The sequence below is a fragment of the Vipera berus genome, assembly GCF_964194415.1.
Source record: "Vipera berus genome assembly, chromosome: 7".
Lineage (NCBI taxonomy): Eukaryota > Metazoa > Chordata > Lepidosauria > Squamata > Viperidae > Vipera > Vipera berus.
This window is the reverse complement of record NC_138209.1, coordinates 66,483,668-66,501,186: the sequence shown is the minus strand read 5'-3', so window position 1 is coordinate 66,501,186 and position 17,519 is coordinate 66,483,668. Positions and strand designations below refer to the sequence as shown.

Here is a 17,519-nt window from a genome sequence, read left to right as displayed (position 1 = left end):
CCCCGTGAACTCAACCTTTGATAGCAAAGCCTCAGAAGCCCAAGGTTCGGTCACTGGTGGGGAATGCCAGGTCAATCAATAATAAAGGAACTGCGAAGGAACAAGTCAATCTGGCGTGCATAATCGAGATTTGGCTGACTCCAGAGGGGAGGAGTTCCCAACTCAGAAATGGGCCCATTTAGGATTTGGCACCAGCAGACACTCCAGGGTAGGAGAGAAGGGTCGGCAGTGCTCATTTAAGGATCTTTTTTTGGCTTTCAGGGGTCTTGCTCTCAAGTTTCTGGTTGTGAGATCCTGTTCCTGAATCTGGGCTCATGGGATTATTTGGGATGGTTTCTACTATATCAGCCTCTCTGCTACATGGCAACCTCCCTACCTGAGCTGCTGAAGGCCATCTCAGGACTAGCAGTGGAGTTCCCCCAGGTTTTTTGGTCCTAGGGAACTTCAACCAGCCACCTCTGCAGCCTAGAAGCTCATGGCCACCATGGCAGCCATAGATCTATCCCAGATCAATTTGGGTCCGACTCAGGACAGTGGTCAAATGCTGGATCTTGTTGGAGCAACGGGGTGATCTGTCTCGATCAGTGTTGGCTCAACTGGCACTTCAGGACACTCTTCTTTATGTCTGGACCCTTGGGTGAGGGTCACTCCCATTGGGAGGTCTCTTCCAGTTTTCTGACACACACACCCCAGGACCATCAAGGTCAGTGTCTCTCTGGGAAGGGCTCCCGTGGCCCCTTGGGGATCAGGACAGAGTTTCCATGCCAATATCTTTGGCTATGGGCTGGGGTCAGCTTTGCCATGCTGGATTCCCCTCTGAGTGGGCTGGGATTCTAGTTCTCCCTCCAGCTCGGGACTCTCACAGCTGCCTTCTGGTTTTGATGCAGCATCCTCCCGGTTCTTCATCTCTTCTTTTTCTCCACAGGGAAGACATATGGTTATACAATCCCCACAGAGAGCCCCCCCCCAGTGAAAGTTGGGCCCACGGGGCTCGACACACAGTAGGTTAATCCTCCAGGTGGATTGATAACACAGATCTGGACAGAGTTAGCCTGCAATACTGTATTCTAACCACTTGCCACCAGGGCTTTTTATTAATAACATAAATATTAACTTATTTATGTTTTAGTGCACATATACATATATATCTTTTACGATTGTAAGCTGCCCAGAGTTACCCTGTGGTAAGATGGGCAGCCAATAAATTTTATGAATAAACAAATAAAATGAGAATGGTTCTCTCATTTTCTCTTGCTGCCTAGGTTTTAATAATATGTATTTCTGATACCTGGAAGTATAAATTTATATAAAAATTCCGCTAATGGTGCTTATTATTGTGTCTCTTAGAATATGAGAAATATTATGAACTATACTTTTATGTAGCATAATAAATATAGGCCTGAAGTAAATAATAGATATTTTGGGTAACAACTGTAAATGATAAGCGTGTTCTTCACACATAAATTTTACCAGGAAGTCATCCCCTTGTCATCTTCTCTCTCAGAATCAATAAAAATGTTCATAGGTGGGATTTATTTTTCTTTTAATAGAAGTTACTAGCTTATTTAATTAACACATTTTAATTGCTGTATGGATTTTCTTAACCTACTCTAATTTCTCACTTTGTTACAGATAATGCTAAGCGTCTCCTCCATTGATTATCGGCAACCAGTGCAGTCAAAGAACACCGCTTTCAATATAGATTTCCACCTCTTTGGACTTTCAGTATCTGGAATTTCATAGTCTTCACCTTTTCCCCCATACATGAATTGCAATGGTCACATGAATATTTGGAGAATGGTATTAATACCATCTTGTGGTCTATTTATGATGGCACTTTAAAAGGAAGAAGCCAACTGACAGAAGGCTGGGGGAGATGAAACAAAAGAAACACACTGCAGCCAAAAAACGAAACAAAACAAAGATGAACCTGATCATGAAACTTCGTAGGAGTTTCCGAACACTCGTAATTCTCTTAACCACCTTCTGTTTAGTGAGCATAGTCATTTCTGCTTATTACTTGTATACAGGTCACAAACAAGAAATTGCCCTCACTGGAGAAATGGAGTGTGAAGATCTGAAACTTTTGCCCTACAGAACCCTAGAACTTAAAACAGTGAAGCCAATTGATCCAACCAGGACTGATGCCACGGTGCTGCTTTTTGTGGAAAGCCAGTACTCTCAACTCGGTCAAGACATCATTGCCATCCTGGAGTCTAGTCGGTTTCAATATCATATGGTGATTGCATCTGGAAAAGGGGATATTCCACCCCTGGCTGATAATGGCAAAGGGAAATACATCCTTGTAGTATATGAAAATATTTTGAAATACACATCCATGGATTCGTGGAACAGAGAACTCCTGGAAAAATACTGTGTGGAATACAGTGTTAGCATAATTGGTTTTCATAAAGCCAATGAGAATAGTTTGTTAAGTACTCACCTCAAAGGATTCCCATTACATCTTTACAACAATATAGCTCTGCAGGATTGCTTAGTAAACCCCCAGTCCCCACTGTTGCGTATAACCAAAGCCCCAAAGGTTAAAAAAGGCCCATTACCTGGTACTGACTGGACTGTTTTCCAATATAACCACTCTACGTATCAACCAGTGCTTTTAACGGCATTTCAAGCTTCCAAACCATTCCCAGCATCACTTCCAAAGCTTAATCTCTATGCTACAGTGATTCAGGACCTGGGACTTCATGATGGAATTCAAAGAGTCCTTTTTGGAAACAACTTGAACTTTTGGCTGCACAAACTTATTTTTATAGATGCCATCTCCTTCTTGACAGGAAAAAGGCTTACATTATCCTTGGACAGATACATTCTTGTTGACATCGATGACATCTTTGTTGGAAAAGAAGGAACAAGGATGAACGTAAAAGATGTGAAGGTAAGTTGAGAATTTATGAGGCCTTCTCTCTGACAAATTTCTAACAGCCAAGTCATCAGAGTCCTAGAATTCTTCTCAATTCCGTATCTTCAGTTTTACACGCATCATCCTTAACAATTATTTAAAGAATGACAGCTACAGTAAATGTTTAGAATATTATTTTTGATTGCCTTTTTTAAAAAAAACATACCCACATTTTTAGCATTTCATCTCCATCAACTAGGCTCAGAATTTTCTTTCAAGGAATCCTAGACTGAATTATTTTGCTTAATATGAACTTACCCACCATGTTCCATGATTTGTAGAAACTCAGATCTCATCAGCTCATTCATCCACACTAGCTCTCTATTGTCACTGTTCTTCTTGCATTCTGAATTAAGGTAATTGAATTTATTTATTCCCAGGTATCAGATTTATCTTTAACCATCTGGATTCCCTAAGATAATTAAGACAGATTGATTGGATAGAGCAATCAATTATGTCTGCTGATCTTTACATTTTAGCACTTCCTTTAGAGGAATAGTTGAAAGAATATTCAAGTAGCTGACCTTGTAGCACTCAAGTCACTAGAATTTGACTTGTGCTATGTGCTAATATTAAAAGGAAAGAAAATTATTTTGGCAGGTATCTTCAGGGATTCCAGAAAAGAAACTGGGAAAGACTTAGATATCTTTTGAAAATTAAACATTTACAAATTGCACAAGCAGTATGTGTGATTAAATCCCCCATCGGAATTATCAAAATTTGAGCAAATATCTAGGTTAACTACATTTCTTATGAGAAATGATTCCTTTGAAAATGCTTAGATTATTTTCTAAAATAGCATAAAATAATCATTTTCCTACCAATGTATGTAATTTATGCATGCAACCTGGCTTCTTCTTTTTTATCATTTGATTTGTTTTGTATGTTAGCCAAGGCAACATCTGGGAAACAAACATTTCAAAATCCAGTTGTTGTTTTTATGAAGCCCAATGTTAATATTAATAAAATAATAGGATTGAATGTTAAGCAGTCCATTGTTAAATAAACAATGTATGCTTTATTATGGACATGTAAACCATGGGTAGTTTTATACAAGGATTGTGTTCCACTTCAGAACATGATTAGATGTTATCAGAGCAGTCTTCTGATTTTCCAGTCTTGGTTATCCATCTGGACAAACATGATCCAAGGATTTTTGATTTAAATATAATAGTAATACAAATTCATGCAACATTTTCAGAGAGATATTAGTGCAGTTACCATTTTAGTGTTATTTTAGTTACATATTGCTATCAGATTGTTTTTTTTATTGAAAAGTTTTACAATACATTTTTAAATACAAAAAACTCCCTCCTCCCCCTCCCCTCTCCCCAACCTTCCCCTCCCCTCCCCTCCCCCCTCCCCGACTTCCCAGAGCTGAATACAGGGTATAATAATACAAACATAAACTAAAATATGCTAATAACAAAAATAACATATTAAGTTCTATCGGACTTTAACTCTCCATAGTCAAAATATTAATAAAGTAACAAATGACTAATCATAGATCATAAAAATCCACTACTTATTTATTTATTTATTTATTTATTTTATTTTATTGGATTTGTATACCGCCCTATTCCCGTAGGACTCAGGGCGGTTTACAGTGCAGTTAAAACCATGAATACAAAAAAAATAAAAACAAATAAAACAATTAAATTAAATTCAAGCCCCAAGAGTAAATCTAAAACCCAGTTAAATTAACAACCCCACAGTCTGGACCAAATAGATCGAAGAGCCAAGTTTTCAGGTCCCGGCGAAATGAGCGAAGGTCGGGGGCAGTCCTAAGTTCTGTGGGTAGTTGGTTCCATTATTCGAATGCTAAATGAAACTTTTTAGTCCCATATTTATTCTGAATATATTCAATCCATCTTCTCCATTCCACAATATATCTCTGTTGCGATTGATCTTTCAAATATGCCGAAATCTTTGCCATTTCCGCCAAATTGGAAACTTTCAAAGTCCACTCTTCTATAGTCGGCAATTCCTCCTTCTTCCAGTATTGTGCAACTAAAAGTCTTGCCGCCGTGATTAGATTCAACATCAACTTAGTATCTATTACTGTAGTATCTGTAATAATACCCAATAAAAACAATTGTGGGGAAAACTTTATCCTTTTCTTAAATATCTTTTGCATATTCCACCAAATTTTAATCCAAAAAGCTTTAACCTTTTTACAAGTCCACCATATATGAAAATATGTTGCATCCTCACAACCACACCTCCAACATTTGGGCTGGCAGTTCGGATACATACTTGCTATTTTTTTAGGGTCTAAGTGCCACCTATAAAGCATTTTATAAAAATTCTCTCTTAAGTTTTGGGCCTGTGTAAATTTTACGTTTCTAACCCAGATCTTTTCCCAAGTGTCCATTGTTATAACTTCTTGAAAATTCTGGGCCCACTTTATCATACAATCTTTAACAAGTTCCGTTTCTGAGTCAATTTCTATCAATGCATTATATATCCTTTTAATATGTGCTTGACCTTGATCTCTAATTTGTTTTACCAAATTTTCATCAGTCATCGAAAAGCCAGCTATCAGATTGTATACGTAGTCAGCCTTCCCATAGGTTCTCATAGCATAGAGATATAGATTATACATTATGTGATGCGTGAAGGCAAATATACATGCCACAAGATAATGCTGCAGGATCCAATCTGGGGCATCACCAGGACCAGAGTTTTAGTCTTCCAAGCTTTCAGACTCATGCTGGAGCCCATGCAGCACAGCCCATCCAATGTGTGTGTTCTCTTACACATTCTGGTAAAAGAGAAGTTCCTGAGGATGAGCTCCAGCATAAGTCCAAAAGCTTGGAAGATCCAGCTGGGACCCCAAGGTTCAAGAATGGTGCATGGGGTGCTTTGGGGATGGGGAACACCTTGGGAGGCCTGGGGCATGGAAGCCTGGACCTGCGCTAGGACTCCCAGCCCACGCCAACATCTGAGTCACCCATTGCTCCACTTAGTAAACTGCTTAGCAATTAGATGGGAAGAGCAGAAATTGGGACTGTTAAGTGAGGCAATAATGTGACTTGTGCCTATAATGGGTAGGCTCCGTTATGGTTGTAACCTGAGGATTACCTGTACTTTTCTTTGGAGATTCTGCTAAACCACTTTCTAAACAGGAAGTAAATTAAATAGAATCATTCAAAACCAGGCAACCCAAATGACCAAAGCCTCCTTCAGGAACTTGAAAACTTTTTATAAAGTGACATTAGGCAAGTAATTAGATTGGGGAATTTGTGACAGGCATTTTCATTATAATGCTCTCTCTCTAGGTGTATTTTCTTAGCATCTTTGCTGTCTTAGAAATGACAGGCAGAAATCTCCTGTTCTTTCCCACTTTATATTAAACTAGAGAACTTCATAGTATTTTAATTATAGTTTTTAAACTATTGGTTGCTGTTTTGAATTTTGAGTGGTACTTTTTTAATATTCTTAATATACTTTAGCATATTGGTCTTAAACATGGGGACAATGCACACACATACAATGTACGTTAGTAATATATCATGCTTCTTATTTATTTTTCTACAACACTAAACTTGTAGTTTGACAGTAAATATGTTTATTAGCAAGCTGTAGTAAGATGTTATAAAAGTATTTTTAAAGATTATCTAAGTGGGAACCAGCAGTTGCACCATGATGTAAATGCATAATCCCTATCCTGTTTAAGTTAAACCAAGGCTTTATTTGGGCTGTGGAAGGATACAATTGGAGGTGAAAACCCAATAAATCAAAACAGTAAATTTGCCTCCAGAGGAATGAAATAAATCTATCCAACAAAGTAAGGCAAACCAGGAATACTGATTCTGGACTCCTTATTGTTTAATTTCTATATTAATGGCATTGTTGCAGTCCTTGCTAAACTTTACCATCTTAAGTTGCATTACCAGCTACTGCTCTTGAAATTAACTACTCAAAAATAAGGTTTTAGTCCTCTATAGAAAGCATTTTAAGTCCCTTTTAGATGGAAAATTAATACAAGGCCTGTTAATCAGATAAGAACTTGAGTTGTGTATGTTCAAATTTCCAACTGCTAGATTAATCAATTGAGCCACTCTCTCGAAAGGACCTCAAAACATCCAAAACAATCCTTAAATATGTGTGCCATCAGGGCAACAGCTACCTTGCTGCAGCAATTAAATTTCATAAAGCTTAAATTATATTTGTTGTTACATTGTGATCAGCTCTGTCTATAATCTGGAAGTGAATCAGTCTAAATTTCTAAAATACATACCCCATGCTCCTCACTCAATCTCACATACCCTTACTCAGTTAGAACTTGGGTGATGTTCTGAGAATTTGACTTCACAGATTTTGCTGGAATTGGATTAATTTTTATATTTTAAAAATGAGTGGGATAATACTGAAACTTAATTCTTTCTACTAGTGTGTTTCGGTTTTTTTTTTCATTCTTCTAGTCCAGGGGTAGGTAACCTTGGCTCTTTTATGACTCATGGACTTCAACTCCCAGAATTCCTGAGCCAGCCATGCTGAGAGGACAGGGAGAAGTTTCCAAGCTGAGCCATGTTGGCTCAGGAATTCTGGGAGTTGAAGTCCACAAGTCATGAAGGGGTCAAGGTTGCCTACCCTTGTTCTAGTCCCACGGAGATGTACGTCCATAGTAGATTGGCTGAGCACACAGGCTAAAGCTGCAGTTCACATATATTTCTAATGAGTAGTCCTCTCCTTAGTCTTCAGATCCTAGCCCTCCATGCTGCTTTTGGATATTAGTTTTACAATATGTCTTGCCATCTTCCAAAGAGATCCTCACCTGGAGTCCACCCACAATTTTCAATCTATGTGAGAGGACTTTTGCATTCTGTATTGCCTTTCAAGTAATTAAAAGGGCAAATGCAAATTATTTCAAATTCATGGCTATGTAACATAGTGGCACATAGCTATAGCACTTCTTCCCTCTTGAAAGATAATTTATCTCCTGAAATAAACAAGATCAAGCTTTATTTCTTTTTTTAAAAAAATGCAAAAACCCATTGTTATTGAGGTTTAAATATTAAATTTTATTTACTTGTGTATGTGGTCACCCATTTGCCAAGTAACTTTGGATGCATTGTCCATTTTAAATGTTAAGGGGGAAAATTACATTAATCATAAAAAGCCAGACATTAAAACTTGTAGTGTTGGGATCAATTATTAATAAAACTCACTAACATTTGGGTCCTGTGCTGAAAGAAAAAGCCAGGTCTTAGGAGTCTTTCTAAATATCAACAGAGTTGTGGCCACCCAAAGGCAAATATGCAGGATATAGAAATGATACTGCTGTCCAAATCAGAAGGGAAAAAGCTGGTAACATAGTAAACGAAAGAAAAATCTCCAAATAAAATACGGTGCTCTGGATAAATCTCAAGAAGCTTTTGCTACAAATGAAGCAACTGCCGTCTGTCTAAAGCAGGGGTCTTCAAACTTGGCCCTTTTATGACTTGTGGACTTCAGCTCCCAGAATTCCTCAGCCAGTGTGCCTAGCTGAGGAATTCTGGGAGTTGAAGTCCACAAGTCATAAAAGGGCCAAGTTTGAAGACCCTTGGTCTAAAGTATTAAAGGTTACAAGGCAAGAGTTCAAAATATCAGTGATCCCAAAAATATTCCAAAAGAGGGAAAATATACCTTTTGTACTTGTGTTTAGGGTCCATAAATGCTGAGTTATAAATTCCTTAATCTGTGTACAGATAAGTAACGTAGAGGACAGGAAGGCCTGGAGGAAGGTTGTCCATGGGGTCGCGATGGGTCGGACACGACTTCGCAGCTAACAACGACAAAGTAGCGTTTATATGTTAGCACAATACAGAAACAATCCAACAGAGGAAGTAGCTATATAAACCCAGTGAGTTAGGTGGGCTGAAAAATGTGGGAAATGACCCAAATGTAGCCATATGGATTAACTCCTATTCTAATGTTACTAGTAAATTATCCCTAACTTCCTAATCACAAAGGCAGATTCATAGATTGTATTAAGCCGTAATGAGGCATGTTTGTTTAGCTTTTGGCATGGTGTAATCTGTAAACTACTGTCATTATGCAAGTTGCAGTCAATTTATGGCCAAATTGGGGCTAAAACTTCTGCCACTAAGTGATACAGTCATTAAGTGAGTCACCAAGTGACCCTCCTCAACTTTGGGGAAACTTACAATAGAAAAAAATATATTTTTAAAATCATAAGATTAAAACATCGCCTGACCCGCACTGCCTCCGCTGCCCGCACCATGCAGCCCCGCCATATAGAGTGGGCTCTGCTGCTCCCACAGCACCAGCCGCACTGGCTCCAGCCCCCGGGGGGGAGCCCGCTGCCAACACCCTTCACACCTGTGACTGCAGAAGCGCCCCACCCCCACCCCCCGCCTCCTGCGCCCGCCAAGATGAGAGTTCCGGCACCTTTTTTTTTTAGAAAAAAAGCACTGCTTCTATCAGGGATTGAAGAAACAAATATCTTTTGGATGCCCGGTGCCAGAGTTCCCATTCCCCTGTGCAGAAAGAAATTCCATCACTGGACTGGAGGAAACAGCTTGCATCCCAAAGTTCTGAGCTTCTTCTAATTTTTCTACTTTTCAGAAAGATAATGTTTGCTAATTTTGCAGCCATACAAGCTTTTTCCAGCCTTTCTACCCATCAGGAATGTCTTGTTTCCTAGCTTTCTGACTGGAAATGCAATGTTTCTGAAGGATAGAAAGGCTAGTACATAGAGGGAAGGGGAATCACCATACTGGACCAGAAAAAGGATGCTTTCAACTTCAGGATCCAAGCTTCCTTTCTCCGGCCTAGCATGGTGGTTCCCTTCCACAGAGGAGAGTGAAAAACCTGTAGTGGACCAGTAAGACAAAGCTCTGGTTTTTTGGATCCAAATTTCCATTTTCTGACCTAGCATAGGAATTCCCTTCTGCACATGGAGGAGAGCTGATTGCCCTCTTTAAGCATGCAGTTTTCTCACTTCGTCTTCCTAACAACCCACACGGTCACTTAACAGCCACAACTGGGATGGTCAGGATTGCAGCCATTGAGTGGAGCGGTAATGTACAGGCCTCACTTAACAACAACAGCAACAAAAGACTTACAACCAAAATTCTAGGTCTAATTATGGTTCTAAGTCAAGGACTACCTGTAGATATATAGGCAATATCATAGGGTACAAAAATGTCCTTGTTTCTCGTTACATCACCTCCATCTATCAAATTATATACTCTAGTGCAGAAGAGAAGAAAGCTCATTGTATCCCACTACGCACCTCTATTCTACCATTATATACAAATAAGGGTTAAAGCTGGAATCATAAAAGGTAATTTTCTTTGGGACTCTCCGTACTATTTGCTAATATTAATTCCAGGGGCTCTGAAAAATTCTATGCCTTTTGCTGCAGAGATACAGATGATGTAGACACTGTTATTAAGTCTTCTGCCCTTTTATGTCTTGACTGTTTGTTATTATTTATTAGCAAGATTTATAAGGCTACATAGCTCAACAGCATCACTCTGGGTGGCATACAGCATTAGAAAAAAAATAACAACCCTCTATCTTCTCCTAGACTACCAAGCAACATATCAAAACAACCAAAATTGATCACTCAACTGGCCCCTAATGCCTGGGGGATTACCAGTTGCCTTTCTTTCTTTCTTTCTTTCTTTCTTTCTTTCTTTCTTTCTTTCTTTCTTTCTTTCTTTCTTTCTTTCTTCCTTCCTTCCTTCCTTCCTTCCTTCCTTCCTTCCTTCCTTCCTTCCTTCCTTCCTTCCTTTCTTCCTTCCTTCTGCTTTTGCTTGCCTTTTGCCCATTTTGCTAGTTAATTGTTATTGATGTGTGCTGATGTTTAATAAATAACCACCAAACTATATATGATCTGGACATAAGGACTGACTGGGACCATGCTGGGTGCAGATTAAACTGCAAATCACCCATAATAAATTTCCAACATGTGTAACCTGTGGAGAGGTTTGCTGAAGCTTGCAGTTCATATTCAACAAGCCCCTTAAAATTGTGGCATACATAAAAAGCACATACATACTTAGACAAATTCTCCCCGCTGCCCTTGGCAAAATGTTCACTGCAGAAGCCTCTGGCAGCAATTTATCTGGTTGTTTAATCCCTTCTTCTGGGTCAAAACTCCAGTCCTGTTTTTTTTCTCCTCCAACTGATTTATTGATTCTGCCTAGCTGGAGAAAGTTTTGCAGCATCTCTCAACTCTGGCTAAGAATACCAACCAATTTCATCATTCCTTTGCACTTCACAACCTGCCCTTATTTACTTATTTCTTTTATTATATCCTGCCTTTATTGTGCCTTTAATAGGCTCAAGGAAGGGAATTCCAGCGGTGCAAAATGCTGCAGGAAGAAAGCCTTATGTTTTTTTTTCCTCTGCTACTTCTTATTTACTCATGGAGAGTCTCTTGTTTGCCTTAGTCATTATCTCCTATTCCACTTAGAGACCAAGTGCCCAAAACCACCCTGCACCCCCACCCCGCCTCCTCACAGGGCCACCCACTGCCTCCATGGCCCGCCGCAGTGGATCGCCCAGGCAGCCCAGCAATGCCATGGTGGCCACGCCCTCTGCTCATGCCCCGCAGCATCATATGCACGCAACAGGGCACGAGGATGGAGTCTTGTCCCCACTGCCCGGCTGCCATGTCCTTGGCTGTGCTACTCTGCACGTACCACACCTGGGGGTGACTCCTCAGGGGGGGGCTGCTGGTGAGGAGGGGGCCACGGGAAGAGGCAGAGCTGGAGCGACAGCACGCGTGCCCACAGAGAGGGCTCTGAGTGCCGCCTCTGCCATGCATGCCATAGGTTCACCACCACTGTCCTATTCCCTTTCTCTGCTTAGGCCAGGGGTAGGCAACCAAGGCTCTTTTATGACTCATGGACTTCAACTCCCAGAATTCTTGAGTTCAGCTATGCTATGCTATGCTGACTCAGGAATTCTGGGAGTTGACGTCCATGGGTCATAAAAGAGCTGAGGTTGCCTACCCCTGGCTTAGGCTACCCATCCTCTTTCTTCCAGCTGGAAGTTCTGATCCTCTGTTATTCTCCTTGCATGTATGCACCCACAGCTACAGACTTTCCATTATTTTCCCAGCTCTTGAGTTTTCATTCTTCCATTTTTAATCTTTCCCCCTACCAATGTCCCATTCTGTTTTCCTTACTAACAGCAAGCTATCTGCAGGTGTTGACTTACAACAGTTCATTTAGTGACCATTCAAAGTTACAACGGCACTGGAAAAAGTGACTTTTGACCATTTTTCACGCTTATGACTGTTGCAGCGTGAATTACATAAGTGTTCTGTACCAGCCTGCTACCGGCCCTGCCGAAAAGGCAACCCCTTTATAAACGGCAAGAGGCTGGAATGACGTCTGCCAAATTTATTACTACAAAAAACAAGCAAGACACGGACCAAGATTCAGGAGCTTTGAAACACTATCTGAGTGGTTGCTTTCAGCAAACCAGCCCTCCCCAAACATTCCTCTTATATAGAGTTCAGGGCGTGGCTTCTCTCTGCCTCCTTCCGAGAAGCCCCACAGCCTTCCTCTGTTTACTCCTACTTGACTGCCTCCTGCGTCGGGCGTCCTGGAACAGGGCCAGCTGTGGGTCATCTTCATCCACACTGTCAGGCTCACACAGCTGGGTCTCCATGGTGACCAAGTGGGAGGGGCCTGCCTGAGGGCTATCATCAGCAAGATCTTCAACCCCCTCAGCAAGGTCTTCAACACCCCCCTCCTCCTCTGATTCGTCCGACCCAACTGCCGAACCCACAGGCTGACCCTGAATCACAACAATAAGCACATGAATTACATCTGGATGCTTAACAGCTGACTCACATTTATGATGGTGGTAGGTCCTGGAGTTCTGTGACTTTCTGACAAGCAAAATCAATGGGGAAATCAGATTTGCTGAAGAGTCGTGTTACTGATTTAAGAACTGCTATGATTCATGTAACAAATGTGGGGAGAAGGGTCGTAAATTTGGACAAAACTCACTGAACAACATACATTTTTGGCTCCATTATAGCTTGAGGACAAATTGAAGACTACGTGCATTTAAAAAAAAACAACACATTATCACTTCCTTTATTCTTAGCCAGTGGTTAGAATCCTATTTTCTCTATAACTGACCTTTCCATTATAGGCCTGTGCAGCCAGATCTCCAGCTGCAAGTTAACCTCCTTCTGGCAATCTCTAGGCAGTTTGCACCAGACCGACATTTCTTGATGCTACTGCAGCCCAGGAATCCTACAGTAATAGACATTGATTATTTTACCTACTTTTATAACAGATGTACCAGTCATACCTTTCAGTTTCTTGCATCATTTATAAAGTAAAGACCAGGGGTTAAAAAAAAATACAGTTATGTCTTTTTCACTGAGTGAGGATGTAGCATGGAACTGTCTAGGTACACGTTAAATATTCTTTGTTCCTTGTGATCAATATCTTCTTATTGGAAAAAAAATGATATTTGGTTTAAGCAAAGATGATACTTGCCTAGGTAGTATTTTAAGATTAAAAAGGTAAAGGTAAAGGTTCGCCCGCACATGTGTGCTAGTCATTTCCAACTAGGGGCTGGTGCTCATCTCCATTTCAAAGCCGAAGAGCCAGCGCTTGTCTGAGGACGTCTCCGTGGTCATGTGGCTGGCATGGCTAGATGCCAAAGGCGCACGGAGCGCTGTTACCTTCCCACCGTAGTGGTCCCTATTCTTCTACTTGCATTTTTACGTGCTTTCGAACTGCTAGGTTGGCAGAAGCTGGGACGAGTAACAGGCACTCACTCTGTTATGCGGCACTCAGGATTCAACCCGCCAAACTGCCGACCATCTGATTGACAAGCTCAGCGTCCTAACCCACTGAGCCACCACGTCCCTATTTTAAGATTAGTCATAGATAATTTGCATTTAGCTTTTAGCAGAACTTTTAGGACTTTACGGTTTATTTTTTGTCCTTCTTTCAGGTAATTTTGGTTCCTCCAAGAATTTGTTAATCAAATACTTTACAAGCTGTTGAACACTTACAAACCATTTGAATCCAGGCTGAGGTGGTGGCGTTTTTTTCCCCCAAAGAACACAATATTTGAAGAAAAGTGACCTTTACAATAAGACAACACTAGTGAGACTTAGAGAAAGATCTGTGAACACTTGGGCACAATGGAAAATCAATATATATGACCTTCTCAATGAGTTAAAGTACCCTCTTCAGCAAAAGAAAGAGAAGTTCAAAAGGAGATGAGGGGCATGAATTTTTCTAAGGAATATTGTATGGCTATGGTTTATATATTTTGGGAAAATGGATTTCTGTTGTACAGGATCACTACTACCTGATTAAAACATTTAGGAGTACCCTTGATACAATTTTCAGAGAGTCCATTACTTTAGGAATCATTTGGGAAGATTATTTATTTTAAATGTGCTTTCATAAAATCTCACTAACACAGGAGAAAAATAGTGAAAATAGTAGTCTTTATCTTGACCTTGTTATGTAATCCTTCAAGGGGATTATTTCCAAACTAGCAGTTAATCATATATCTACAGACAATTATATAAATATTTAAAAAGTTTTTGCAAACATTTTTTTTAATGTAATCCCTTGCATTGTGATTTTAGTTGAGGCAACTGAATGAATCTGAGTGTTTACTGGCTGGATGCCCTTCCCAATTTCTCCACAGAGCCCACAGCAGATATTTTCTCTTTGCACCCAGAAAGAGAAATATTTGCCATTACCTAGGAATAAATTTACAGCCTCCTGATTGTGAGACTAGAGCTCCACCTCTAGGCCACCACACCATTCATTGTAAACAATTTATGAGGCTGCAGAAAAGAAATCTAATCTGTGACAGAGAAACAAACAACGTAACACCCTTCGTGGCTTAGATTCAGATTAAATTGCTTGATCATACAGTAGTTCCTATTAAAATCACTAAATGATCTATTTATGACATTGAGTGGCAGCTAAGTAACACTAACTCTCTGGAGTAACATACCGGTATCTTAAATCCATTGTTTGACCTTGTGTGTAAAAATGCAGAATGGATCATTTTAGTCATTAGGTTTATACTGGATGGAAAAACAGGTCCACACAAACATGTGGGACTAATGCTATGTCTTAAGCATTTGTCCCACATGTTTGCATGGGCCTCTGTTTTCCACAACACTCAGCTAATTATCCCAGTGAATTTATTGATACAAGATGCAATATGGGCTTTATTGATCAGCCAGTTTGTAGCATAGACCAGACAAGTCAAACACAAGGCCCAGGGACCAGATCCGGCCCGTGAAGTGGTTTCATGTGGCCCGCAAAGCCATCCTGGAAACTGAGGGAACGGCCCCCACTGCCTTGGCCCTGGCCCAGAGACCCTCCTTCTGCCAGAGACCCCCAGATCTGTCCCACTCCTGCCCAGGCCCCCATAGGCACCCTTGATGCCAACGATGTAGAGCTGGCCACGCCCACCCAGCAGGCCATACGCACTCTAGCCATGCCTACCCAGTAGGCCACGCCCACCCAGGCCATACCCACCCAGCCCCCTGAGGGCAACTGCAATGCTGATGCGGCCCTCAATGAAATTGAGTTTGACACCCCTGGCATAGACAGACACTGATTTGATCTAAAAGCAATAAAAAGAACTGTCTGTCTGTCTGTCTGTCTGTCTGTCTATCTATCTGTGTATCATCCTTGAAGGGTTGAACATTCTTCTAGGATCTGGTAGAAGAGCAAATAACTTAAAAGACAGTTGCAGTGTTCAGAAGGATTCTGACAAGATTGAAACAAATGGCAGAAACCAGGAAGGTGAATTTCAGCAGAAAGCAATGCAATGTCTTATGCATGGATATAAATAATCAGTATAGAAGAGAGAGAGAGAGAGAATATCTCAGCATCCAAGAAATGTGTCTGAGATTTTCAGTTATTATTTTATTCTGAAATGGTGAAGAACAAAATATAATTCATCTTATTCTTAAAGGCAGCTTTTATAAGGATAATAAAATACACTACACTCAGCATAATATTTGGTGCTGAGTGTAGTGCTAACCTGTTTGCATGGCCAAATTCATTTTCCTGTGGATTTAATGACCTTGAAGCATTTAGTCTGCTTTGTACGTTCCAAGCATTGATTGCCATTTCTTGCTTTTCAAAGGATATAAAATGCCATTAGTCTTTGACACCTTTTGGATTTTTGAAGGCCACATTTTTTTTTAACTTTCTCACCTGATCTTTGTTGTTAAAAGGTGCTTTGAACTCTGAAAATATGCTGTCTTTCAGTGGCAAAAAGAATAAATTCAATATAAGAGTCACACAGCTCTTTTGATTACATGGGATGAAGTAACCATAAATTCAGGAAATTGTATCCTACAAGTACTTGAGGAAATATGTTAGGTATAATAAATTTAATTTGCTAAATTCTGTGATCTTTTCAATAGAACCCAATAAATTTTTCATTTGCTACATAGGATGACAGTAAAAAATAATATTCTATTTGTGGTCAATTTTTTAAAAAAAATAAAATTGCAAACTCATTTGCAGAAATGGTGCATAATCTACCTAACTGCTCACCCTCTTAAAAAAAACATTTGGGTACTCTAGTACAAAATACATCACTGATATTGATTGAGCATTTAAATCTAACAAAAGTCCATTAAATTTTCAAATTTTCTATAATAATATGGATTGTGCACCTTGTTTGAAAGCCTAGAAGGTTTTAAGACTAAGCCTTCTAAAACAAAAGGGATGTCGTGGTTCTGATAGATGAAACCCATCAAAAGAACTTCAAGGCAAGAATTCTTCCTTAAAGAACATTTTATTCAGGAAACAAAGTATCGGCACTACATAGTTGAACCCAAAACTAATTTCCCTTCCCCTGGATACAAAGTAACAAATTGCAATTCCCTCCCCCAACAAGCAGTCATAAATCATGTTCTCCCATTAGCCTGAAATACGGGCTTTTTCCCCAGCTCCTCAGCCCGCGAAAACATTATCAATTCGTCCTCAGGTTCCCACAAAGCAGCGTTTATTATTATGGTTAGCTGAGCTCAGCATTCATCCCAATCCCCCCTTCTGGACCTGATCTCTAAATAGAAGGGAAAGCATGTTAAAATCAAAAAGAGAAAATGGCTGCAATTTTCATCAGTTTTCAGAGCGGGAACATTCAATGTTTACAGCGTTGATAAGGGATGTAGTAAATTCATTAGAAATCAGCCTTTTTTTCTGGAGGGAGGCAAAGAGAATAACATTTTGTCTTGATTAAGAGTTTTGAAGTAGTTGGAAACTTCACATCTTTCTAGAATTTTTTGCCATGGATCAATATATCTGGTATTATCTATTTTATGTGGTTTGATGAGCTTTGGCATGATTTCATAAGGAATGCTACCAAAGTTGTCATATTAAGGATGGTTTTTAAATGCTTAACTTTCTCCGTAAATTGCTTGGGTGGGTTAGGAAATATGAAATCTGTTAGGCGGACCTAATCAGGAATGACAACTTTAATTTTAATTTTGTTTATAAATTTGAAAATGGAAAAGCTGTGCTTCTAAGCAATAGAGCTAAGTGTCGAGCCCTGCAGGCCTGACATCTGGCAGGGGTGGTGGCTCCAGGACCCCTCACCCCGTCTGCGGCCGCTC

At 40.0% G+C, this 17,519-nt stretch overlaps 1 protein-coding gene across 1 annotated transcript in view; it reads left to right on the top strand.

Annotated features, from left to right (window-relative positions):
* Positions 1–1,924: 1,924 nt before the first annotated feature.
* The window catches only part of LOC308671114 (bifunctional heparan sulfate N-deacetylase/N-sulfotransferase 4), a gene marked incomplete at both ends in the record, with an annotated part of 115,898 nt that continues 100,303 nt past the window's right edge, over positions 1,925–17,519 (top strand). The window contains one exon of the mRNA XM_081333133.1: positions 1,925–2,896. Within this exon, the coding sequence (XP_081189259.1) occupies positions 1,925–2,896 (972 nt within the window). The remainder of the gene's footprint in view (positions 2,897–17,519) is intronic.